General features: G+C 39.8%; 1 protein-coding gene and 1 long non-coding RNA gene across 2 annotated transcripts in view; both read right to left on the reverse strand.

The window, feature by feature from the left end:
- cacna1ab (calcium voltage-gated channel subunit alpha1 Ab) overlaps positions 1-2,034 on the reverse strand; it is a 62,921-nt gene extending 60,887 nt beyond the window's left edge. The window contains exons 1-2 of the mRNA XM_088009495.1: positions 446-2,034; positions 156-285 (exon numbers count right to left, since the gene is read on the reverse strand). Coding sequence (XP_087865621.1) covers positions 156-285; positions 446-489 — 174 coding nt within the window. The 5' untranslated portion in view covers positions 490-2,034. The remainder of the gene's footprint in view (positions 1-155; positions 286-445) is intronic.
- The window catches only part of LOC148160340 (uncharacterized), a 259,172-nt gene that overhangs the window by 223,138 nt on the left and 10,112 nt on the right, over positions 1-25,922 (reverse strand). The gene's annotated exons all lie outside the window — the stretch shown is intronic.

Consider the following 25,922-nt stretch of genomic DNA (forward strand, 5'->3'; position numbering starts at 1 on the left):
AACGCTGCTTTGCTAGAAAGGTTGACATCTTTTAAGTAAGCAAATAAATGTTGGACTTTGGAAGACTTTTTTTTTGTGTGTTTTATCGACAGAACGATGTGGACACGAACACACTGGGAGGTGACAAGGACGGCGCTAACACATGAAAGACTCACGTTGTTTCGTGGCGAGTCGGGCTTGACAGGGTCCTCTGCTGCAAGGGCGATGCTGCTCATAGCAATGACGGACAGGATGCTGAACTCAAAGTACTTCAGAGTCAGGATGTAGTGACAGCACTTTCGAAACCTGATGCAAACACACAAATGCGCGCACGTGTTGGCGCCAAACGGTTCGCAAAACATTTGAACGTTTTAAAAAAAATCTATGCCAAAAGGGCATTTCGATGCCGAGCGCTGCACAACACAACACTGCGATTTTGAGTTAGATTCAGTAGAAAGCTACGCACGGATTGGTGGTAGACATTATGAAGCAGGAACTATAGGGAGGCATGCGCTTGGGGCCGTCTTCATCTTCACCCTCGTCCTCCTCCTCCTTCTTCTCCTCGCTCTTCTTCTGGTCAGTGTTGGCGTTCTTGTTCACTGAGCACAGAGATGAAAGTAAGCAGAGGAGGTAAATAAGTGGCAGGCTGACCAGAAGGGGGTCGGACCATCACAATATATGCAACACCAGCATTGATTTAAGGAACAGAAAGTACATGAGGGGGAATAACAGTGTCGGTCAAACTGGATTGGTGAATAGTCTGAAGTGGAATGAGAAATTTGACTTGCCTGTATGACCATGCGTACGCAGGAAAGTCAGGTTTGTTCAGATTCTTTGATGTGATTCTTGGGGTGTGATACTAAATTTAGCTCCCGAGACTGGAGAATTCATAATACTGGATTTACAAATGCCTTAAATGTCATGGACCTATCATTAACATGTAAGCGATTTGAGGGTTAAGAGGCAAAACACAAAAGTTAGAAATTATTTTGTGACATCTAAGAATTCCCAATTATTTTTGGTTATCTTAAACAAAGGTCTCACAAATCACAAAAGAATCACATATTTTAAAGAATCTGTTATTCTTTAAAATCATAAAAATGCAAAAGATTTCCCAGATTTAAAAAAAAATCTGATTTTTTTTTTTTTTTTTTGCATTTTTCCGTGCAAAAATGCACTAAATAATCTGTGATAAATGTAGAATATTTCACTCTAGGTTTTTAAATAGCATGTTTTAGGGCTTTTTGAATTTTATGGGGCTTTTTTTTTTTTTAATCCTTTAAGTAGCTCCAAAGCTCATGCTAACTTTTTGGTTGCTACTTGCTAACTGCTAACTGTATTCTCACAACACTTCCAAATGACTTGTACATAACCTGCCGTTATTTTCTTCTACTGATTATGCAAAATGCAGCCAGAAAAACAAAGTAAAAGCTGAAGCAGCCTCTTCAAGGATTTTGTAATAGAGTTTTGTTTTACAGTCCAACAAAAAGTCTTTTTCTAGCCAACTCTATCAATGCCACAGTGCAATTCAAGAACTTCTTCCTTCCTTACTTCACAATAAGAGTCTTAAACATAAAAACGACAGGATTTCAAGCTTAAAATATGTTTTTATTTTAAACTCTAATGCGCCTTGCTGCACGCCCATGACGATTACCTTGCAAGATTGCGTTGGTGGAGGGGTAGGGGTAGACCGGGGGCATGTCTATGGCTGTGTACTCGGGCTTTGCCATGCTGGTCAAGATCAGGCTGTCCATGCTGTGAAGCAGGGTGTGGGTGTCGGCGTCATGGCAGTTCAGCAGGTTGTTGAGGTGGTCCGGATGGTCTGGGTGATCGGGTGGGAGATCATAAGGGTGCTCTTGGGCGCTGGCCAGCTTGCTGTTGTTGCGGAAGTTGTCGAGGTCCTCGTTGTACTGCTGTATGGGCCGAGTAGTTGAGAGGCTGGGGCAGGTGCTGTGATGCTCCCTGACATGGGCGATGGAACAGACAGAGCAAAGAAAGAGACGAGAATAGAGCAAAAATGAGAAGAAAATAGAATCATTAAAGGTGATCTGTTATTCATCGTTGAACAAGTTCAGATAGGTCAATGGGCTATGCAAACACTCCTTGTTTTGCACAAAAATTTTTATGAATATCCATCATTCTTGGATGATGTTTACACTTGATTGTGAAAATGGCTGCAAACAGATGCACAATTATACAACCGTTCATGTTTGAAAAGCAGAAGTGGATCCTCCTGCACAACCAACAAGAACGCAGCAAGTGGTTTCTGGATGGTAAGTCAACAACAAAACACGTGTGTTCCATTGAACAGCTCATACAGCGGTAAAACCAGCTGACCAAATGTGCTGGAGCACGTTGGGTTGCTAGGTGACGGGCCAGGTTTTTGAAATGGCATTACCTTATTATCAAAAATTGCTGGGTGTTTTTTTTTCTTTCCTTTTTTTAGATCTTGGGCTGCTTTTAGAGGCAGTTGAGACCCAAACGGAGAACAAAAACATGCAAAAAGTGAATTTTGAATAATAGGTTCTCTTTGAAGAGAAAAGACATTAAACTGTGATAAAGGTAACATTTTCTCATCATTTTTTAAGTATCTAAAGATAAAAAATCGTAAGGGTTTTAATAAAACCATAGTAGTCTTTTACTAGTCCTTAAGGACCAGCGTCTTGCATATGTTAGGTGTTTCTGGCAATGTCATGAGGTTCTGCAGAAGTAAGTAACCATTTAATGGTTTCAGGTGTTTTGAACCAGGACAACCTTAACAACCTGCAAGACATCAGGCATAAGGACTGAATTTGACACGTCTCTCACTTTGACAAAATCAAGTTATGTTGCCTCCTACATGAAAAACAGATCCTTTCTTTTCCTTACTTTCTGACACGATGTCCTCGGCATCGTTCCTGGTTGCAGTGCCGATGTCGTCTTGTCTTCTGTCCACCCTCTTCCTCACTTCTCTCTCCGTCTCCCTCTGCTGCTTTGCATTGATGTCTTCTGGCCTCGTCCCCCTCCCTGGCTGCCCTGCGGTGCTGCCTGCATCTCCTCGCCTCGCCGTTGCCGTCTGCGCCTTCGCCGTGACGGGGAGAGACGCTGCGAGCCTCCCTGCACTCTCTGTTCCTGTGCCGATGGCCCCGATGACTCTGGTGGCTGTGCTTCTCTTCGTCCCCGTGGCGCTCCACGTTTCCTTCGACGTTACCTAGAGACGTGCAGCTGAAACCGTGCCCCATGTTGGTTTCCATTAGCTGGCTTGCATCCACGCCGTCGGGGTTGGTGGATTTCTGGTGGTGATGGCGGTGGTAGTGGCAGTGGTGAGCAGCGCGGCGGCGGTGGTCGACATCCTGACGCCGATACTGCTGATCCAGTGGCAGTTCGCCGGGTGGGGTCTTGTTGGTGTTGTTGTTGCGATTGTCCTGCGGGTTTACCACCAGCGGTCTGTCCAGGTGCGTTTTCACATCGCCGCGTGCTTTCCGTGGGAACGACACCTGAGTGGGGTTAAAGAGTAGAGAGGTTTTTGAAACAAGTCATGTGACTGGACGGCAATGACAACAACATCACATCGATGGACAACAAGCAAGTCATCTTACAACTACTACTAGTACAACTGAGATGTATTGCACTAGACATCAATTGACCTTTGAGATCTAGCGCAGTAGCACTGGGTCGCAGATGATATCTGAGCTGATCCCACACATTCTGGACTGAGGAAAGATTGGGCGAATCGTCTGATCATAGAAAGATTTCAAGTGGTTGCAGGACTCACAATAACACCCTCTACTGTTAGTGTCCCACAACTAACCACCAGAGGAACCCTGGAGTCGCACCTTGTGACGGCTCTCTGCATCATTAGCAGCATCGGTCCTGTCCCGGCGGTGCCACCACATATGTAGAGCACACCCTCCAAATGCTCTGTCTCTGCTCTTGTGTGAATGATAGCTTTTAAATTTATATCGATGAACCTGAAGTGCGGCTGACGGCGGTTGTTGAGAAGGATGGCAGAGGGTGTCACAAAGACTGAAATATGTGCAGCTAGACTTTATAGGGTTTTGTAATGCAATCGTTTTCCCTCGGTGCATTCGGTCATGGGTCACCAGAATCATCACATCATGTGGGCGACTTATTTCCTCCTAGGTTACCTGAATGTCAAACAGCCTCATGCAAACCCAGAATGGAACAGATTTTAAGCTACAGTAAGTGTTAAAGGTATCTAAAGAGTCTGCAAGACAACCACTGGGATTGAAAACTTTAACTTGCTGTTTTAGTCTGCTGAATGCTCTGCCTGTATCACTTCAGCTTCACTAATGATGCCACCATTTGTGCCATCCGGTGTCCATGTCAATTCCTTGGAAATTGATTGTTTTTATTGGTCTGACATTGTGCAAAATTACATCCAGCTCAAAGCATTCTCTCAGGTACTTAACTTCTTTTGTAATTAATTGGGCATTAAGGATATCTTACTCAAACAATCAGTGTGTAACCTTTTGGTTTGTCAACTTATTGGACCAACACAACAGTCTTGTATTGGTATAACCAACACAAGACAACACAGTGTGCTTTGGATAGTTTTAAGGCTTTGAAAAGTTTGTTAAAATTACCGCACCATCCTTCACACCAGGCCTTTAAAGCTGCACAATATACAGCGGGTACAGAAAGTATTCAGACCCCTTTAAATTTTTCCCTGTTTCATTGAAGCCTTTTGCTAAAATAAAAAAGTTCATATTATTTCTCATGAATGTACACTCAACATCCCATCTTGACAGAAAAAAAACAGAAATGTATACATTTTTTTTCAAATTTATTAAAAAAGAAAAACTGAAATATCAGAAATTTAAGAGTGAAAAATTAAAAGGGGTCTGAATATTTTCTGTACCGACTCTACAGTCGAGATGCACACTTCAGCAAACAGTGCGGCGTTTTCATATTCCACGTAAGCAGCTTAAATTTAACGCGTCATGTTTTCATGCAGTTTGCTGAGCCATGTCCAGCTGATGGTCTCGCCTCGGATTCATTTCTGACCCGCTCCAGTTTTGAGTTGCCTGCCGCGTGCGTTTGAGTGCGGCTCTCGGGCTTCCTCAGCGCGGCCCACTTTCATAACGCAGCTTCGGGTCGTCCCACATAGCAGCGCAATGGCAGCAGTTTTTCACAAGCTTAAAGGGATATTACACTCTGGAATTAAAACATCTGTGGAGCCAGCATGACCCAGAATGAAGGGTGGCTAAAAACCAGGTCAGAACCAAACATTCCAAGATAAGTTGTTAAAATAAACTCGAAATTTCACTTTAAATCAACAGAAGGTGCGTCTGGCGGAGGAAGACGGGGGGTTCTTACCTCGTCTCCTTCTCCTTCTCCTCCCACCTTCCAGTCTTCCTGTTCCAGTTCGTTGTAGAGAGCCTCGCGACTCGTCATCAAGTTCTGCCGCCGAATCTCGCTGGTTCTCTGTTCCCACACAGACTTATTGGGCTTGGTGTGGTTCTTCTGCTGCTCCTTCCTGTTGTCAGAGATTGAGATAAAGTAAACAAAAAATAATAATAAAAATGTTCCAGGGGGAATTTAGGAGGAAAACAAAAGTCACAAGATATTTGAGACAGAAGACATGCAGGGGTAAATTTGAATTAGAAGATGAGTGTTGTAATGAATAAGTGTGTGAAGCGCGGTAAGATTGAACTAGATGTGCTCATGTGCTGCACAGAACCTGCCATCTCAGAGGCTTGGAGAATCACAGTAGAAATGTGCCGCATGCGAAAATGTGACCTTAATTCTCGATATAAAACTAATTTCCCAAGGTAAAAATGTGTTAATCTTCTCTCGGCAGCAGATTGTGAATGTTTAAGAAGGAAGCTGCTTGAAATCTTGCAGTCAAAGCCTCGGCTAACTAACTACAGGGGCCTGAAGAGTCTCCAAAGTGACTTTGAAGGAGGCGGCCGGTTTGTTTGAGCTCCGTTTTGATGTCAGCGTTTCTCTTCTGCAGGGAACAGTTTAGACTGTCCGCCTCCCGCTTTTCTATACGCCACAAAGCCCTGAATCTGTTCTTTTCACTCCGCGAACAATTGCCTCATCATATTTTATAGGACGGCGTGTCGCTTTGCGTGTGAGGGAGTGTGCTGCGTGTTTGTGAATGCCTGCTGCCAATCACTAATGATGGGAGGCAGCTGCAAAGGACAAGCGGTTCACGTGGTTTATGTCTTTTCTGTGCACGTGCAGCATAATTTAGCAAAAGAGTAACAAAAGGGACCTTAGCTTTGTGAATGTGAAGGAATTAATTCATATAACTATCTTAGAATGTTATAAGATTCTTAACATTCTAAGAATATTATACTCTTTTATAATATTCTCAGTGGTAAAAGCCCAAAATTCAGTTTCTTGCAAAAATATGAATAATAAACAAGATCACTTGAAAAATATTTTTATTAAAAAAAAATGTCATCATGCTCAAACTACACAGTAAATCCACTCAGTAATTTTGTTGTTTACATATAAGGGGATCAAACTGCAGTGTTTCAAGTTTTCTTGAAAATATCTCCCAGATTCTGTATTTGGATCAGTTCTGCAATCAATCACAGGTCAACAAACCTGCTACTGGTATTTGTGGTAAAGTGTGCAGGTGCCAAATTCTGCTAAAAAAAAAGAAAAAAAAAAAAACTCCTAGAGCTTCTCAGCAAGTGGAGGCAGGAATTTCTGTATTTAAAAGTGTTTTTTTTTTTGTTGGTCTGATGTAATTTTCATTGTGATTAACAGAAATAAAGGCTTTCAAACATCCGTCTGTGTGCAATTAATCTAAATAATGTGTTTCACTAAGCGAGAAAGCTCCTGAAGTAAACGGGCTTCTCAATAATATTCTAACTTATCGAATGAACAGAAGTAAATGCTGACAATTAGGGACAGACTGATATGAAAATTTGGGCCAATACCGATATCCAATAGTGATATTGCTGTTGTGGCCGATAACCGATATTGACTGGTATTATATTTATGTCCTTATCTCACTGACCAAACAAACACCACATGGCCAACCCTCTGCCCCTCCAGAAACAAAAACGACAAAAAGATGAAAGTCAAACTGATACAGATATGTTTAAAAAAAATAAAAAAATCACTAATATCAGCTGATACTCATATGAATGCTGATATATTGTGTGTCATTAAAAGCTTCAGTTTTTTTAATTGAATTACTGAAATAAATTAAATGTCAATATTATTCTAAATAGACACTGAATTTTACAAACACCTTTACACACATTGAGTCTGTGATTAGTTGCATCTGAAGGCGTGTACTCACGCAGCAATCGACAGGTTGGCAGCAGACAGCGGGCTGACCTCTGCCACCTCCTTGGCCTTCTGCAGCGCCGTCTTTTGATTGGCTGCCTCCTCCTGCTCTTCTTCGTCCTGTCAGAGAAATACTGGTTCAGATTTCAAAACCTTGTTCCAGAGAGCAACACGCACATATATATGAGACAACAAAACACATTAACCTGAAGACATACATCTGATATTACTAGATGTGATCACACGTTGAGAAGGATTGTTCAAAATTAATAAATGAAACCAAAACAATGAGTCAGAAGATGACATGTTTTGGTAATTCTGAGTAGGTTTGTCACATTGGCATAAATATGTGATCTACAATATGAAGAAATTGTTTGTGAAGCTGGAAAAAATTAACTAAATTAAAAGAATCCAAAGTAACACTTTACATGAGGGACTGTGTACCTTAGTAAGTTCCTGGGCGTTGGCCAGATTGTCAACAGCGATGGCCAAGAACACGTTCAGCAGCGTGTCTGTGGTGGGAGTTATGGAAATATCGGTGCTACTTTTCAAAAAGCTGGGGATTAAACGAAACACGGTAAAAAAAAAAAAAAAAAAAAAAAAAATATATATATATATATATATATATATATATATATATACGTATAAATAAAATTAGGTTCCATCAAAGGAGTTCTGTGTTTGCTAAACCAAACTGAAATCAAAATGAAGTTTAAAAGCAGAACATGCTACATGTACATATGAGTAAGCTTCTCAAAACATTAAATTGATTCATTTTTAAACTGTATAAATGACAAGCTGACACATTTTTTAATAAAACTAACATGAAAAGCCATAATACCAAAACTAGCAGCTTTCTTACACGTGTGACCAAACTGTCTGATGTGCTCCGCGCGTTTGCGTTTAAACACGTGGAGCGCTGGTGAAAGTGTGCGCTCAAGCGTGCGAGGGCAGGATACAGTTGCCGAAGAGTGTGAGGACGATGAAGAAGATGGAGAAGACCATTCCTTTGTTCTTTACTCCACCCTGCGACTCAATGCCATCATACATCACCATGTTCCAGTCCTCTCCTGTCAGGATCTAAAGAAAAAGGAGGAGAGGAAACTTCATTTCATCAATAACATAAAGAAGGAGAGAAAGAAAACTAAGCTGCACATGCAGGCTGACCGAGACAGATTTCTGCTCGTGTGAATTTGAGTCGAGTCATTCCACTGCAGCTCCAGCTGTGCGTTTTAAAGTCGTCACGCTGCTGGAAAGCAAATTGTTTGCTATTTTTATGTAAAATCTTAATAAAAATGCATTAAACTGTGTGGCTGTTGCATAGCAAAATGGGTTATGAGAACCTTTGGAAGACTTTGTTAAAGTTATGGAGACGATCTTGGCAAAAATAACTGCGTTGTATTTTCTCTGCTTTGTAACTTTTTAAGTTGATCTCTGACCGATTTGTAAATGTTTCTGATTATGTGTAATAAAAGGACGTCACAACTTGCTTTTTCCTACCTGAAACACCGTCATGATTGCTGCTGCAAATGTGTCAAAATTGGTAGGCGGAGTTCCTGCTTCAAAGTTGAATCTGACGAGAGGGAAGTAAGAAGTGATTCTGAATACAGCAGTGATAAAAACTCCCAAAACAGATGAAGACGTAAAGTTTGCAGCGACACTGACTGTCCTCCGAAGAGCTGCATCCCCAGCAAAGCAAAGACCACGATGAAGAGGAAGAGGAGGAAGAGCAAGCTGACAATGGACTTCATGGAGTTTAGCAGCGAAACCACCAGGTTCCTCAGCGGTGCCCAGTACCTGAGGAAGAGGAAGAGGAAGGTCAGAGTGCTACAGGTAATTTAGTGTTGAGGAAGCAGTAGAAGTTAGATGAGAGACAAAATAATAAAAAAAAATCTGTCAACAAAAACAGAAGAAATCGAAATGCATGAGGAAAATAGTCTGAACAGGATGCTTTTCTTTCTGTGGTTAAATACATTTTTGCAGTGTAGCAATTTATACACAACTTTTGTAAGAAAAAAAAAGAGGAAAAAGAGGAACACTCTGCCCTGTACACATATTCCCATGATATTTTGGCCTTAATCGCGTTGCCTCTCCAGGAGTTTCTGTAACCTACCTTTTCAACCTGCGTTCTCTTTTTTCTTTGCCCGCTCTGTTTTGTTTTTTTTTAGTTTTTTTTTTAGTTTTACCGTGTCCTAAGTCAAACAAGTTTTACTTCTGATACTTAGAATATATTTAGCTTTTGTTTTTGTCTGCTCTTACTGTCCCTGTGGGTCCCTGATATGGGATCATTTGGATTTCGGGACTTAAATCTTCCTGTGACCTTCACCGTCGGGCGATAACGGCTAAAGTTTCAGGGAGAGCAAACTCAAGGTCTGTCCACATTCACAAAACCAGAACAGCATCCGCTCACGTCCGTTCAAGATTAATAGATTTTGGATCTGTAATTTAAAAATGCTGCTTATGTTACGGCAACAATCTACGAAGTTTGAACCTTAGTGCCTCAGATAACAGATCTATTAAGCTTCCTGATGCCGCCGTTAAGATTTCAGGCATTTTTCACAGTTTGCCTGAATTTGACTAGAGTTGAACAGACAAAAAAATTAAAGTGAAATCCAGACAAAGGATTTTTACTTCGCTTACTTGGTTACTTTGAAGATACGCAGCAGCCTGAGAGCTCGCAACACACTGATTCCAAATGATGTGCCTGGTTTTATGGTGGCCCACACAACCTCAAAGATGCTACCGACAATGACCTGGAAACACACACACATACACACGCACAAGGAGAGAAAATACAAACAATACATCTCCACTTTGGTTATTTTAGGAATGTAATTGCGCTGAAGTGCAAATCGTCTCTACTCGTCTACGGTGCAAATAAATCCGGAGCGTTTCAGCTGTGCAGAACCAAACGTCTCTGTTTGTTGCGCTTTTCCAAGAGACCATTTGTGTTTTAAATGAACCAGAAATACAACTTCAGGAAAACAACTTGAGAATAACAGTGTATACGCTTAATAAATACTTTATAATCTCAAAGCAAGCCCACCAACCAGGTAACTGAAAAAAAATGTGCTTTAGTTGAATTCGATCAAAATCTACCAAGTTTATTTCTCAGTTTTAGATGTGCTTAAAAATAGCTGCTTAGAAACAAACAGATATTAATTTATTGTTGTTTTCTTGCACAGTTTCTAACTGTAATAAATGAGGACTGTTCAGTAAATTACTAGTTGGCAACATAGTTCAAAGCATTGAAGCGTTAAGGTGGTCCTCCATGTCTTCTGTGCTGCAGTATTTGCTTCCATATCATTTAGAGGAAACGTTGAACCAGCTAGCACACTACTTCCTGTCCTGCCATTCATGTTGTCATCTTCCTGTGAGAAAATGTAGCCGATCTCGTCAAGTCTTTGAAGTTTCTGAGTCGTCAGGATAAGTGGAATACACAGTAAATGGTAATATATATATATATATATATATATATATTTCAGCCAATTTAATTGAAAAGTACAGTAAGTTGATTCTTAAGTATGGCAAAAAGTAAGTAAAAAAAGATTAGATATGTTACTTTCACAGTGACATTTATGCACTGTTTTATTTATTTGTATAGTAAACATGAACTGATAAAAATTCACCGCTCCAAGTGGCAAAATATTATTTAAAAAAAACTCAGAAAGTAGAGTCAGTTCATCCATAAATACAGAATTAAATAAAATAAAACACAATGTATTACTTATTTATTAAGTTAATAAATGTTCAAGTGACAAAACATTCATTACCTGACTTAACTAGGAAGTAGACCCTTAAGTATATAGTGACAAATAAAACCAGACAGGATTTTATTTGGATTACTGTTGAGGTTTTATTTTTATCCCACATTTAAGGATCAACTCACCATCTAGCAATAAACATTCAATGCCCTACAGGCGGTCAAATATTTGTGAACTGAAACGATATGAGAGTTGGGTTTCACTGTTTCAGTTCAAGCATTTATCATTCGGTGCTGAGTGAGTCTCAAACAGCGCAGAACAGAATGAGAAGGAGACGTCATTCTTGATTCGTTGGTGTGAGATTTAAGTCGCTGTTGTGTCAAATATATGCCACCTTACAGTGGATAGGTTAGTGTTTCTTGAAAGAGCCTGCAATTTTTTAATTTTTTAATACAAAACTCACAAGCAAGACGAGTAAAATAGGCTACATTTGACTGAAAACACACTGGTGACGTGTTTTGAAGCACCGGTTGGAGCTTAATATGTACAAAATTAAGCCTGATCCATTCAAAAGATACGAGCCGTTACAAGAAGCGAATGTGTGTGTGTGTGTGTGTGTGTGTGTGTGTGTGTGTGTGTGTGTGTGTGTAGGGGGGGGGTGTTTGTGCGTGCGTGTGTGTGTGTGTGTGTGTGTGTGTGTGTGTGTGTGTGTGTGTGTGTGTGTGTGTGTGTGCGCGTGCATGTGTACATCGGGGTACTCACCACACAGTCGAAGCAGTTAAATGAGGAGTGGAAGTAGGGCTGGATGCCCAGGCCGTACATTTTGATCAGCATTTCAGACATGAACAAACCGAGGAAGATGAACTCTGCATAGACTGAAGGAGGAGAGAAGAACAGGAGAGGAAGTGAGGAAGGTGTGATTTTTGTCGAGGAATGGAAAACAAATGTAGAAAAAGGAGGAAAAAAAGGTCAAACAGGGTGTGGAGGTAGCAGCAGATGGAGACAAATGTAAGGAAAACGGAGAGAAAGTGCAAATAAAAGCAGAGGTTGGGATGAATACAGTCAGAAAGCAGCGTGCATGAGTAATCGACAAAGACTAATATGAGTAGAAGTCAATAGTGGCATGAGTGGAAGAGTATATGACAGCGTAGTGATAAAAGGACTCCACCAGGAACTCCAGCTTCATATGCTAATGGTGTTGGATAGCAGCCAGAGACAACGAGGTGATTCTGCTGAATGCGTCTCGCATGTCAGTACCAACAAAACCATAGCGCAACTGAACAGTAAATAATCTGGATTATTCACCAGATCAGGCAAACGATGTAAGCAAAAAGTTAGAAAAATCTATAAAAGCACAAAGAGAGTGAAAAGTATCTCAAACCGCACGTTAAAGACTGAATTACCGTTGAGTGTTGCAGTGCTGAGAAAAGCAGCTGTGTGCTTTGTGACCAAAGTGTGATAGCTGGAGAAAAGTTATTGTTTGTTTACTCACAGAGAAAGTCGGAAAGAAAGTCTGGCTGGTTGTAATGCACCACGGCCACGCAGATGGTGTTGAGGCCCACCAGGCAGAGGACAGTCCAGTAGAAGGCCTGCGTCTTCACCATCTTCCGGATGAAGAACCGCATCCGTCGCTCTTTCTTACTGTAATTCGTCCCGTCCTTACCGCTCTTTATGCTGGAGCGAGCAAATCCTATGGGCAAGAAGGGCAACTCAGCGGGGCTGGTGTGTGAAAAGTCACACAGTCAACAAACTGACAGCAATAATTTGGGTTATGTAGCCTGTCATCAGAAAACAAAATGGGAGTTCATTTTTCAGTCATAGTGTCACCATGTTATTCATTCATGGTGAAATGAGCAACATTTCACCATGAATGAATGTGAACAAATGTTACTCATTGACATTAACTAAAACTACACATTTATACTTTAGCTTTCAACTATAAATGTCACAGTTTAAATATTTAACTATGCTGTTAAATATTTAGCTTACAAACTATATATTAAGTTTCAAACTAAATATTTAGCTTAGAATAAAATATTATAGACTAAATATTTAGCTTGCAAGCTGCATATTTTGGCCTCAAGCTAAGTATTTAGCTTGTTAATTAACTAAACATTGAGCTTCTGACTAAGCTAGCTAACCTAGCTGCACTGAGCTAGCTCAAGCTAAACATAAAGAGAAGCACTGAAATAAATATTTAGATTAGCGCTAAATATATTTAGCTGCACACTAAGTATTTACTTTGAGGACAAATATGTACCTTGCTAACAAACCAAATGTTTAATTTTCAACTAGAAAATTTAGTTTGAGGTCAAATATTTAGCTTGAAGCTGTATATTTAGCTTGTTAGCTAAATATTTACCTTAGCTTGAAGCTAAATACATAGCTTCTTAATAGTGTTTTTACTTTGAAACTGTGACATTTATAAATAGGGCTAACTTTACAAACGGCAACCCATAAACTCATCATCAACAGTTTATGAAACACCAAGTGCCTCTCCACTGTATGTGTTCATAAATGTTCAATAAAAAATAAGTATTAAAAAAAAAACATCAGGTGCATCATTCACAAAAGATAACAAAAAACTACTTTAAACTTTCATGAACGCTTCTTTTCTCCATCAATGCTTTTTAAATTCTGTTAAAGCATCACAACTAAAATGATTAATAAAGTTATGAAATGTGTACTAACATTGTTCCATTTTCCTTACCTACTGCATCTCCTATGTTGTCCTCTCCTTCCTCTTGATTCAACAGCTCTGTTTTGTTATTTCTGGTTTTGATGGTCGGCCTTCGTCTCGAACCTAGTGAGACACAGGAAAGGAAGGCTGGTTATTCATCCCTCTATTTTCTGAAATGTCAGTCTCACTCCCACAGTCTGTCGCTTGTTGACGTACACGTGCTACATTTATTCACTTGTCTCCACATTTAAATAACGAGTCAGAACTCCAACAACACGACACATTTTGATGCCATGGTTATTCTAAATTGCTATAATCTGACAAAGCTCTGGAGGAGCAAAAAGACTCTTAAAAAAACAAAAAAGGACAATCAGTTACCATCAAAGTTCCCCGTGGCGTCTTCCTCAGCCAGAATCACCTCTTCTGCAAAAAGTGAAGGAGTAGCAGATGTAAATCCAGCAGCCGGAGCTGTGCGTATCGGAATGAAACGTTGTCCATCAGCATGAACTGACCCGCTTTGCAGATCCACTCCAAGTATCCGTTGAGCTCTCGCTCAATCTGCTGCTGCCGCCTCAGCTTGAGGAACTCGCTCCTGTTCTCCACCCGTTCCCTCTCTTTGGCAAATTCACTGCGGGGAACATTTTACATCACGTTCTCTCTTGCTCGTCACAAAGTGCACAGAAGCAACGTGGAAAGGAAATGTGGAAGTTGCTCGAAGAGCTACAGGTTGAAAGAGCTCAGGCCATACCCTGAAAGTACACCCAGCACCAGGTTGAGCATGAAGAAGGAGCCGATGATGATGAGGGGGATGTAGTACATCCAGTTCCACATGCTGCCATCCACATCGTTGCTCTACGAGAGAAAAGCCACATGAAGGATTCAGCAATTTCAGGTTTCACATGGGGCATGAAACTTGGTGTGTAATCTCAAAGCTTTCCTCTGGAACAAAAACTCTAGTGGCTTTCTTTGGTTTGACATGATCAGTATGAGCCAATAGGTTTAAATGCATGTGGCCCCATTTTGCTCCGCTCCTATCAATCACACATCCCAGATGATTCTTCCTTTACTCATCCTGCGGTTACAACAAGAGACAAACTGGAGCTGGAAGATGTTAAACAAAAGCAAAGCACAGGAGAATGACACTAGTAAGCATTTTAAACTGGGAGCTTATTAGCAATCGTATGTTGCGTTTACATGGGAAGTTGGGTTCGGACAAAATGTCTCGGCTTTGGTTTGGATTGTTTAGGTCTGATGTCAAGTAGAGATGGAAAATTTCATGGGCTTCCTATCAACCATCAAATATTTTCAATATTTCTAGTTTTGGTCGTTTTGTCCTCAACTTTCTTTAGGCGCCGTTTGTCAACGAATGTTTTGAGCCAACCATGCATCATTTTCTACACACCAGGGGGCGCTTCAATCCAGCTTTTGAAACTGTTTCCCTTTTGACAACGTTTACCGACAGAAGGTTTCCCTCAACTTTTGCTTTTTGAGAGGGGTCATAGTCCGTCTTATTTTACAAGAATCAACTCCTTCCTCACTGTAATCAAAACCCTTCGAAAAATAGAAATATAACAAAGTTTGCACAGCGTAAAAAGCAATAAATTACATTTTACAACAGATGTCAGATGTGTTGATTTTGCATATATGTAGTTTTTTTTTTTTTAAAGTACAAATAAACCTGAAAGCAGGTGCTCTCTTTTAATTTAGAAAAAGAAAAACACAGTGTTTGTCCAGTGTCGTGTTGCAGCAAATTTTTCACTTGCATTCATTTGTTGTACCGAGTTGCTCATCGTGAACGCAAACACAATGACTTACATTTGCCTCCACCACTAAACAAACTCAACTGACAATCCAAAAAAAATGACCTTAATGGCGATATCGTCTTTCCTCTTTTTCTTTTCTTTTTTTTTTTAAATGAAACTCCCTGCATGGATCTGTCATCTGCTGGTGTGTTTGTGTGCATGTGTCAGGTTCATCTTTATCCAGATGGCACAATGCAGGCTGCCACATGGCTATTAAACTTTCATCGGTTCCCTCCTGACTGCATGCGTGAGTGTGGAAGTCAGGCTTCATCCATCAGAAAAGATGTTAAATATAGACGGACCAGAATAGGGACCTGAAGAAAGGGAGGTGAGGAAGGGGGGCGAGGGACGGTCTCTAAAAGCAAGAAAAGGGCAGATGAGAAGAGGTCGAGCTGACGAAAACGAGTAAAGATGGGGAAAAACATTTTGGATAAAGTCTTTAAGCACGATCTTAATTTACTTTTTCATTTAGACATAAGAAATCCTATTTTCACATATCTTTGAGATTCCGTCCAAATATCACCAGATTCTGTTTTAATGACGGATATTGCTGTGATACCACTGCAAATACTGTTAAGAACATTTAAGATCTTTTCCAGGAAAAATGTGAAACTAAAACTTACTTTATGAGTCAAAATTGTCGTTTTTCCAATTTTCTTTGACTTTTTTTTTCAGGATTCTGCGTATATAACATGTCTACATTATCTAAAACAAGTAAATAGTTTGTTTTGAGTGTTTAGGCTTTGATGTTGTTAATTTTCCAAAGTACATTCTGTTCTTAATCCACAAATGATGTGTAGAGGAGATGTAGTGGTCAAAAAATGTTAAATACTTTGTCAAAGCTAAAGAATTTGAGAAAAACAGATCAGAATAGTTTTAGAAAGACATCATAAATTGTTGGTCTATTTATTTCCCAGAATCTTGGAAGTAGTTCAAAAATATGCAGAGCGGCTGGTTGGAAATAAAACCTTCAGGGCTTGTTTAAAATTTATGTGCATTTCTTTGTTTAAAGAAAAGTTTAGCTCAGTTGTTTTTTAGACATACAAAGTAGAGCATCTCTGTCCATCCTTCCATAGTGATGCACTGGAAGACTGTCAGAATAGCGAACAGGATGTTGTCAAACTGAGTGATGCCGTAGTTTGGTCCGATCCAGCCGGATTCACACGATGAGTCGTTGGGGCACAATCTGGAGGGTGGTTTGAGACCACATGGCCGAGAATCCACTTCCTCCCCTGGGTAGAGGGACGAAAGACAAACAATGTTACCTTCAGTTGTTATGAAAACGGCATATATGCCAAATGCAACTCAAAAGAAATTTAACTTTGTAACTCATCGCCTTGAAATTGGGCCTCTGTCTCTTTAAACCTCCTGCTCTTTCTGAAACTTCGCCTTCAGGAAGTTATCACAACATGGCTCCTTCAATTAACCCTTTAACAACGTCTTTACCAGCTGAGAAGTTGCTCCTATAATGAGCTCAGCAGATAACAGTTCCACCAAGTGATTGCTAATTGCTGCTGGCTAGTCTGAAGGAGCTGATATCACCATTTATTTCCTAATATAAATTATTTAAGTCTGACAAAAATGCAAAAAAAACAAAATATGTACGTAGGGGTTGGGTGGTCGAATACTTTTTACAGCATGTTGGACACTGCATAAAAAAAAAAAAAACATTCCTACCACTATCTTTTTCACATTTTCTCAAGATGCAAACTCAAACATCAACATATTTCACTGGAATTTTATGTGTCAGACAAACACAAAGTAACACGATTGAGGAGTGCAAACAAAAAAGTGGCATGCAATTGTCAAAAACTGACTCGATAATTTGTTTTAGACCCTTTGCTTCAATTTCTTTAGATCTCATTTCACATAACAATTCCACTGAAAACATACTGAAGTTTGTAGTTGTAAAAAAAAAAAGAAAGAAAGAAATGGGGAGAAAGCTTAAGATGTATGAATCAGTTTTACAAAAAACTAGCAAATCAGGTTCAAAGGAAATTAACCAACTGGTCTCTAGGTGTCTTCACATTGGACCAAATGTACAGTGTTTACATGTTTTTTTGATGACTGTATTATGATACTCAGAAGAGTTGCATAGAAAAGTTTGCATTAATCTTCTGTTGATTTACTGCCCCCTTGTGGCAGGATTTAAGTTAGGTTTTGTTTTCGTTAAAAGTCACTGACCAGCGTTTTTGCCTACAGCGTGGCAGAGGGACAGTGTTTCCACCATATTGTTCGAGCCTTGACGTATCTTTGTTCGGAAGTAGCCGTATGCTATTGTCCTAGAATGTTTGACATAAAATAATTAAGTTTATCTGCTGTTTCTAATGTTTTTGTGTTAGCGTAGTCGCGTTCAATGTGTCCTAACAACCTTCGCAGCCATACGTGTAAAATTTCTAATAGTATACGGAAATGGCTTAAATCCGCAACATGCTCATTTGACGCGCTTCACACCGTTTTCTTTTATTTATATGTTTGTTTTTGGACCAAATATGTATTTAAGATGTTCAAAATGTTCATCTTTTTTTACATGAAAGCTCAGAACACAATCAGCGCCTTAAGTTTTTTTTGTTTGTTTGTTTTTTTTAGCCATCTGTCTTGCATAGTCCAGTACGCCTGCGAGGACAGAACAATGATGGATACGGTTACTTCTCATTTTCACTTCCTGCTTACTTGTAACGGGATCGATACAGGTTGTATGGAATTTCCCCATGTAGAACTCCAAGCCGATGATGGCGAACATAAGGATAGCCACGAACAACAGCAAGCCGATCTGAAGCAGGGGGATCATGGCCTTCATTATGGACTTGAGCACCACCTGCAGGCCTGGATGACAGTGAGAAATACTCAGAAGAAGTTTGGAACAAACAAACCAAGAGGAAGTTCAAATAAGTGAAAACCTTTGCAGTGAGGTAAGGCATATTACTCCATTTTATCAATTCTCGAACGTATCCAGTGTTTAAATCTCTACGTATTGACTGTTGACTAAAGATGGGGTTAAAGCTGAGCCAAGAAAATGCCACTAAAGTGCCTAAATCCTTGTAACCTCAGCTATAAAGGTAATAGTTAACTAAATGTTGGCAGCTTATGCATAATCAGGTCAACGGAAATGGAAATGTCCTTTTTTGGATGTTGGTTTAATTTTTTTTATGTTAGAAATAAAAATAAATCAGTCACAACTCACTGGGAATTCCAGACACCAGTTTTAGCGGCCGCAGCACTCTGACAGCTCGGAGCGTCCTCAGATCAAGCTGAGACCCCACAGACGACAGAATTCTGCACAAACACAAGAAAAAAAAGTGAGAGCGGTACTTTGTCAGTGGTTCTGTTGGTTCACTGGGTACAACTGAAAGTTTTTTTCCATAAGACTGACTTGCAACATTCCTCGTCTCCATGACGACTGGTATTAGTCTTTGCAATTCAGTAACTTGAACGTTCCGATTCACTCCTGTTCCAGTCTTTCAGGAAAACTTAGGTTTTTGGAAACAGGAAAATGTGATCTTTAAATAACACTTCTGCAAAGAGATCTCTACTGGAATTTTGGAATTAAGCGGAGCAATTTTTTGTTTTTCCAGTTTGGAGGTCACACACAAAGTTTGAAAATGACTAAAAACGGCACTTTAGCCTTCGTTTTTCAAAATGTTTGCTTTGTACCATTTCTGATCCGTCTTGTTTTTGATGGTTGTACTCATTTAAAATCTATTTTGTTCCTTTTTTGCCATTTCCCTCCAGATATGATTATCCATTTAATTTTACTTTACTAGTCAACACAAGTTTATTCGTGCCGCACATTTTAACAACAAAGCACTGAAATGTGCAACATTTCACATTTCAGCACTTTAAAACCTAAGAAACAACCAATCAGAGCCAGGAAGTGGTTTCTTATTGCTGTCAATCAGGCCTGTATATGAGCCGCTCAACCCTCCTCCTTCCTCTCTGCTACGCTACAGTTTCTTCCAGACAGCAGAGCCTGCCATGAATGCTAAGGCTAGTTAGCATGGCCACTGATGGAGGCAGATAAACTGTAAGTTGTTTCTTCGCCATTGTCAGATTTAGCAGCACGTACATGAGAGTGATTGACAGCGCCAAGACTCTCCGTCTGGCTTTGATTGGTTGTTTCTGACTGGAAGTGGTGCATTTCTAGGAGGAGGTGAAAGAGCTTTATTCCCCCCCCCCCACATATTTTTCGTATTATACTAAACTGTCTCAACATAGTGACGGTTTTAACAAATATGTAAAAACACTTTAAATAAATAAATAAATAAAAGTTACATAATGCAGCTTCAGCTTTATTTGAATATCATAAAGAACTTCCTGTTATAGGACAAGACAAATGACTCATTCCATGGATTATTGAACACAGTTTCAAGGCAAAAATGGTTAATAAAGTGGTCTTTTATTAATTACTTGTTAAATGGTTAATAAAAGCCAATTTAACTGTATTTTGTAGTGCAGAATGTTTAAAATGTTGCAATTTTAAACATCAAGATTGCAAAAAAAAAAAAATGTCCGTTTGAGCCCCTTTCTTAATTGTATAGTCTCTTGTCCTGACTTTTATGCCATTTTTTTTATTATTTAAATTTTTTACATTTCCCTGTGATTTCCACCCCGACTCTTTCTCCGGCTCTTTCCAGGTTTGTTGCTAATTCCAGTAAGAGGTCATTTATTTAGAGACACAGCATTGGCAGCTGAGCTACTCATTTCCTCAATGGATTTTTAACAGCCTCAGTTAAAGGCCACGCTGCGAGCCTCAACAGCCCAGACCTGAGCAAAACAACCAGAATGCATTGCTCCGACATGACACCGGGGTTATTCACATTTTCTGAAGCAGCTTCGAGGTCTGTGTTTGAGGGGGAAATTCAAAGACAACTTGGATCAAGCGACGTCGGTTTCATTGGATTATTAGTTTTCCAATATTTTCTATTCTTTTTACCCACATTTCAGTGTTTTTTTTTGGGGGGGGGTTTATGCCGTATCTCTCAAATTAGGGTCCATGCAAAGCCTGCATGTGCAGCAACCGTTCCCTGCTGCCAGATGACTCAGTTCTTCAAGAAGCAGTTGTCCCTAGCAACAGCCGAGCCAGCCCGCAGTACATGCCGGTGGCCAGTAGATGGAGCAGAGAGCATGCCAGGGAAAAAGTGAGACTAGAAATGTTTACGGAGAACTTCCACAAATAATAAAGGAAAGTACATACGTTTTTGGAGGAAGTGTGAGGAAAAATGTAATGAATGGAAGATTAACACAATGTTTTCTCAGGTATAGTTGAAAGAACACAAAGCAGAGATAACAACGAGTGAAGACTTATGATTGTAAGTATCACCATAATGATCTATATTTGATTTATTGTTGTGCTCTTTTCTGCTTGAAGCTGTCAGGAGTCTGAAGGAGAAATGATTGAACAAGCAGAGAAACATCATTAATCCAAACTACTCCGCTCACAAACGGAGTCAGTGTAATGTCGACTATTGAGTTTCTACATCAGTGACAATGTAATGAATGAACTGGTTTGTGCTGCAAGATAAAGTGATTTGGTGATTCTGTGAGGTGCAACAGTAACAGCTTGTATACAAAAACTCTTCGATTGGAGACGTAATCAGCAGAAATCAAACCGCAAACTGAGTGCTATTGGTTTGGCAACAACAACGCGAAAACCTACAGAAAATCCTACTTCTGCGTAATAAACTCCAAGAAAAAGGCAATGAATGGACAGCAATAAAAGGAACAGAACAAATATTTACCGACTAGTGAATAATCTCTGAACACTTGAGGAATCCACTGGAAATAATTAGCAATTTTATCAAAACTTTGTTCGACAGCGGCTACTCTCTTATACAACAAGTGCGAAGTGATGTCTTTCTTCTTATTCATCTTTTTTTTTTTTTTTTTTTTACCGGTTTCATCGGCTGATATAGCCTGTGGTTTCACTTTTCTGTACTGTATGTAGCTCTGCTGTGTTTTAATTTAATCTTTCTATTATGATCATTTCTATCGTTACGTCTCACCTTTTGAAGGACTTTGAGTTATGTTCATGTTTTAAACATGATTTAAAAGAAAATTTAACTGAATTAAATGCATACAATCAATAACCGATAATAGCAGCAAGATAAGAATAGATATTTAAAATGCCACTATATATTTTCTTTGTGTGTAGCTGTTACAGAAAAAAAAAGAATAAGACAAAAACCAGCAGTCTTACAAAAGTCACGTTTTAGAATATATTTATCAGTGTAGGTGAGGTTTCTGAAATAAGTTTTTAGTTTCCCTATATATCACTGCCAACTTAAATAAAACAATCAGCTATTGCTTAAAAGCACAAGATAAAATTGTAAATCAAATTTTTTAAAAACCAGTTGGTACGTCGTCATGACGGTTTGGTAACACTGTCCATCAATTACACTGTTTTTACACGTCTTCAACAGCTAAAAACAAAACAGTATCTTAAACTCTTATTTTGAAAGGCCTCACTTTGTCCACTTTATTAAAATCTAAAGCTTTTTCCTCACTGACCTAAGCTATACTGAGCATGCTGTGGAGACAGATGGCTGCATGTTTCCTCCTGTCAGGAGCTGGCATGTATCTCTCTCTCTCTTTTAAAGGCGTGCTTCAAAATGGGCTTAAAAATAATCATTCAAATCCATTTTTTTTTGTAACAGAAAATATATAAACACAGAATATCACAGAGGAGCTCCGTCCCCTTAAAGACTGCGCCAGAGAGTCCTTAATGAAATACCAATTGTGAAGAAAGAAAGGTGGCATCCCCTTAAGAGACGGAGAGCGTGAAAAAGAGTGAGCAGATTGAAAGGGAGCGATAGTCCTGTGTGTCAAAAGTGTTAGATCCAACTGCTGAGAAGGAGAGACAGTGCGGCTCGTAAGAGAAGCCGAAGCAGGCAAACAGAGACTCCAGAGATGAAATGAGGCCGGGTTTTCTCTGCAGTGGGGAAAGGTGTTTGGATGGTGATGACAGAGGCTCACGCTGCAGGGAAACAACAAACTGTTAACCCCGTAAAGCAGCACAAGCCCTGCTGAAACCGCAGCGCAGCGTGTTGACCAGCCGTGAGTTTTCCACATGTGTAAAACGTAGCTTTAAGAGGAGCCACGGTTCACCAGCAACACTTTCTGATTGGAGGAAATCCAGGTTAGCACCAAGCTAACGCTGCCCCCATGGACTCACATTCAAGATGGAGGGATGTTGAAAGTCTGTTTTGACTAAGTCAGTATTTATTTATGTTTTTTACATTAAGGTTGTAAAAAACATTTTTTTCAGGTGTTCTACACTGAGAAAATGTAAAAATCTTGTTATTTTTAATACATGGTTACTGTAATAACCATAAAAAACAGGCCTTGGGTATGAATGTGCTCACCACGGCAACCCTTTAAAGATTTAGCAGGGATAAAAAAAAATGGATGGATGGATAGACTCCAACAAAATAAGACGTTAGTCAATGCTTCTGTAAAATACAAAAAAAAAAAGATAGTTAACCATCTCTAATTTGCTTTTCTTAAAATTAAATGTTACTGATAAAAATCTCACATCTGTGAAGCTCTCAAATGTCACAGAAAGAAAACTGAACAAACATTTCATCCCAGAAACCAAAGGTGCCCGACGTAGTCACTTCAACATGGCCAGTCTTTGTTTTCCATCATACACTACGCTAATTTGTACGTTTTGTTTTGTGTGTGAGTTTACGCCTTCTGTGACTTTTCAACAATGCAACACGCCATCGTTGAATTAACAACTTGCCTCTGAATCAAAGGTAAAGAGCCTACAGAGGAGATGTCTGATGTCCCTATCACATTATCAAAATAATCAATATCTCAACATAACTGACACTAGAAAAATAATTCATTCAGACTCATTTACATCAAAATCGACACAAACTGACAAATTTTCCCAAGTAGTCCGATTTCCTCCAGCAGCAATCCTGCAATAACAGACACTGTGAGTGCAGCCAGAAAAAAAAAAAAACATTTAAAAATGCATATGCCAGCCATGCTAACAACGAAGCATTTTCCCCTATGAGACAGATGGACGTTCAGGAAAAAAGTTAACACTGAAGGTCGCCACATGCTAGCTGTGCTAAAGCTAGAAGCTAATGCTATGACACTGATGTTTGACTTAAAAAGGCCAGTAAAGCGGTAAACCTCACAGTCAACATAAGCTAACGCTATCTGTGTAAAAATTAGCATCACAGAATGGCCCAGTGAAGGTAAGGTAATTTTATTCATACATCACATTTTCAGCAACAAGGCAGTTCAAAGTGAAGATTTTCCTTAATATCAACTTAAGGTTTGAAATTTTAGCATCATGACAACCAGAGGTTTGAGACTGAGAGGTTTATTAATATAGCTGATGGGAGGTGCACATAGAAATGATTGCATTAATGACACAGTAAGGCCTTTGTGACGCCACTTATTCAAAACACAGTGTCCGGTTCTGATCCGCAGCGTCTCCATCCTGATGAAGAGCCACGTCTGATGATGACAATGGAGAGCCCTGATGAAGATCAGAGGTCACCTGCTCCCTTCACTTTGGCCAGTCTCTCCTTGTTCACAGCATTGCCATGGCAACCGGCGATTCCTCTCTTTTTGCAGAGTCTCCACGGTTACCGATCTGCTCTCATTCACAACCGTTGCCTAGGAAACGCAACCCCTGCTCATTGATGGAATCTCGGCATTGCCGCAGCAACGGGGATAGGAAGTGGGTCTCCTGGCAATTGATTTTTTTTAACCCATCAAAACCCCCTGCATATCCCACCCACAAACACACACACGGACACGCGCGCACACACACACGCACTCACACACCTCCCTTACTTCACCCTCTCACACCCTGTTCTGACAGCAGCTCTGGTGCATTCTGGAAAATATACCTTCTGCACACATAAGCACAACTTGTCCCGCTTGCAGACATCAGCCAAGCTGTTTAAGAGCAATGTTACGCCACACACAGACACACATTCACACACACGTTTGATCAGATATGGCAGAGTTGGATGCAGCAGACAAGATTTGTTGTGCTTCTGTAAGATCCACGCAAATGTTTCTCTTATACGCACAGATATGAATTGTATGTCGGAACTGGAATATTATTCGACTGATCAAACCTCAACACTAGTCATTTTAAAGTTTTCTCTTTTTTTTCCCAAATATTGCAAAAATCCCAATGATAATACAGGACGACAATTATACCAAACAAAAATATGAAAAGCACAGGACAGTCATGAAAACATAACATTATTCCAGTGTTAGTGTCTGAGAACATGCAAAGGTAAGTAAAAGCACAAAATTTTACCCAAGTATTTTTGGTCTAGTTTCTAGTGCAAATGTCTTTATACACTTGAAATAACACAAAAATAACTTACAAGTAACTCTTCAGCACGACATAGGATCTTGTTTAAAGTCAATAATCCCTTAATATTGATGGAAAAAGTACTAGTTATAAGTGAAATAATTTGCCAGTGGAACAAGACATATATACTTATAATGTGGGAAAAATGTGTCATTCTACTGGCAGATTATTTCACTTACAACTGGAACTTTTTCCCTTAAGGAATTACTGACTTAAAACAAGATCCGATAGAGTGCTGGAAAGTTTTTTTTTCCTTTTCTTTTTTGCTTATTTCAACACATTTGCAACTAGACCAAACTAAACTAGACCAAAAAAAAAAAACTTGGTAAGATTTTGTGTTTTTGCAGTGTGTGCATGTGTGAGTGCGACTGGGTGAATGTGGCTCTATTGTAAAGCACTTTGAATGGTCAGTACAACTAGAAAGGCGCTATATAAACATACATATATATTCGGTCCATTTACTATTTGTTATTTGTTTGGTAATTTGTTGAAGCTGGCAAAGCCTGAGAACACCATGCCAACTGTAAAGTGCAGAGGTGAAGTATCAGGCTGTTGGAGTGTTTTACGGCAGGATGGACCAGTCCACTGCACACAGAGGACACTGTCCAGAGAAACGGACCTTACATGGAAATTCTGACACGTCGATTCAAGCCTCCAGACAGGGAGGCAACGCCAGACACAAATGAGGCTTCCGAATGACGATGACCCTGAGCATGCCGCCGAATTAGTTACAAAGAGACTTATGAGCAACAAAGTGAATGTTTTGGATCGGCCACTTGAAAAGCCCCGGCGCTGTTGAACCCGTACGAGAGCTAAAACCGTGCGAAAAGCAGGGCGGCCTAGAAATCTGACTGCACCAGTTCTGTCAGGAGGAATGGGACAGAACTCTGAGCAAGTTTTATGAAAAGATTGTACCCGTAGTTATGGCTACATGTGTTTTCAAACAGCGCACATGAAACACTGAGCTTCAAATGAATGTTATTTTAAATCTTAGAAATGTGAAAACCCCACATTTACTTTTCTTCGTTCAGATGACAGAAAAGGTTGTGGCACGGCTTCGTGAATCATCACTTAATGCTGCAGAAAACAGCCATGTTGATCCTATTAGGTGGTGTGTGTGGTGGTGAGTGTGGTGCTGTGTGACTGTGTCTTAT

The sequence above is a fragment of the Poecilia mexicana genome, unplaced genomic scaffold (assembly GCF_051168715.1).
Source record: "Poecilia mexicana isolate PSO_F unplaced genomic scaffold, ASM5116871v1 scaffold_2, whole genome shotgun sequence".
In the NCBI taxonomy this organism is placed as follows: domain Eukaryota; kingdom Metazoa; phylum Chordata; class Actinopteri; order Cyprinodontiformes; family Poeciliidae; genus Poecilia; species Poecilia mexicana.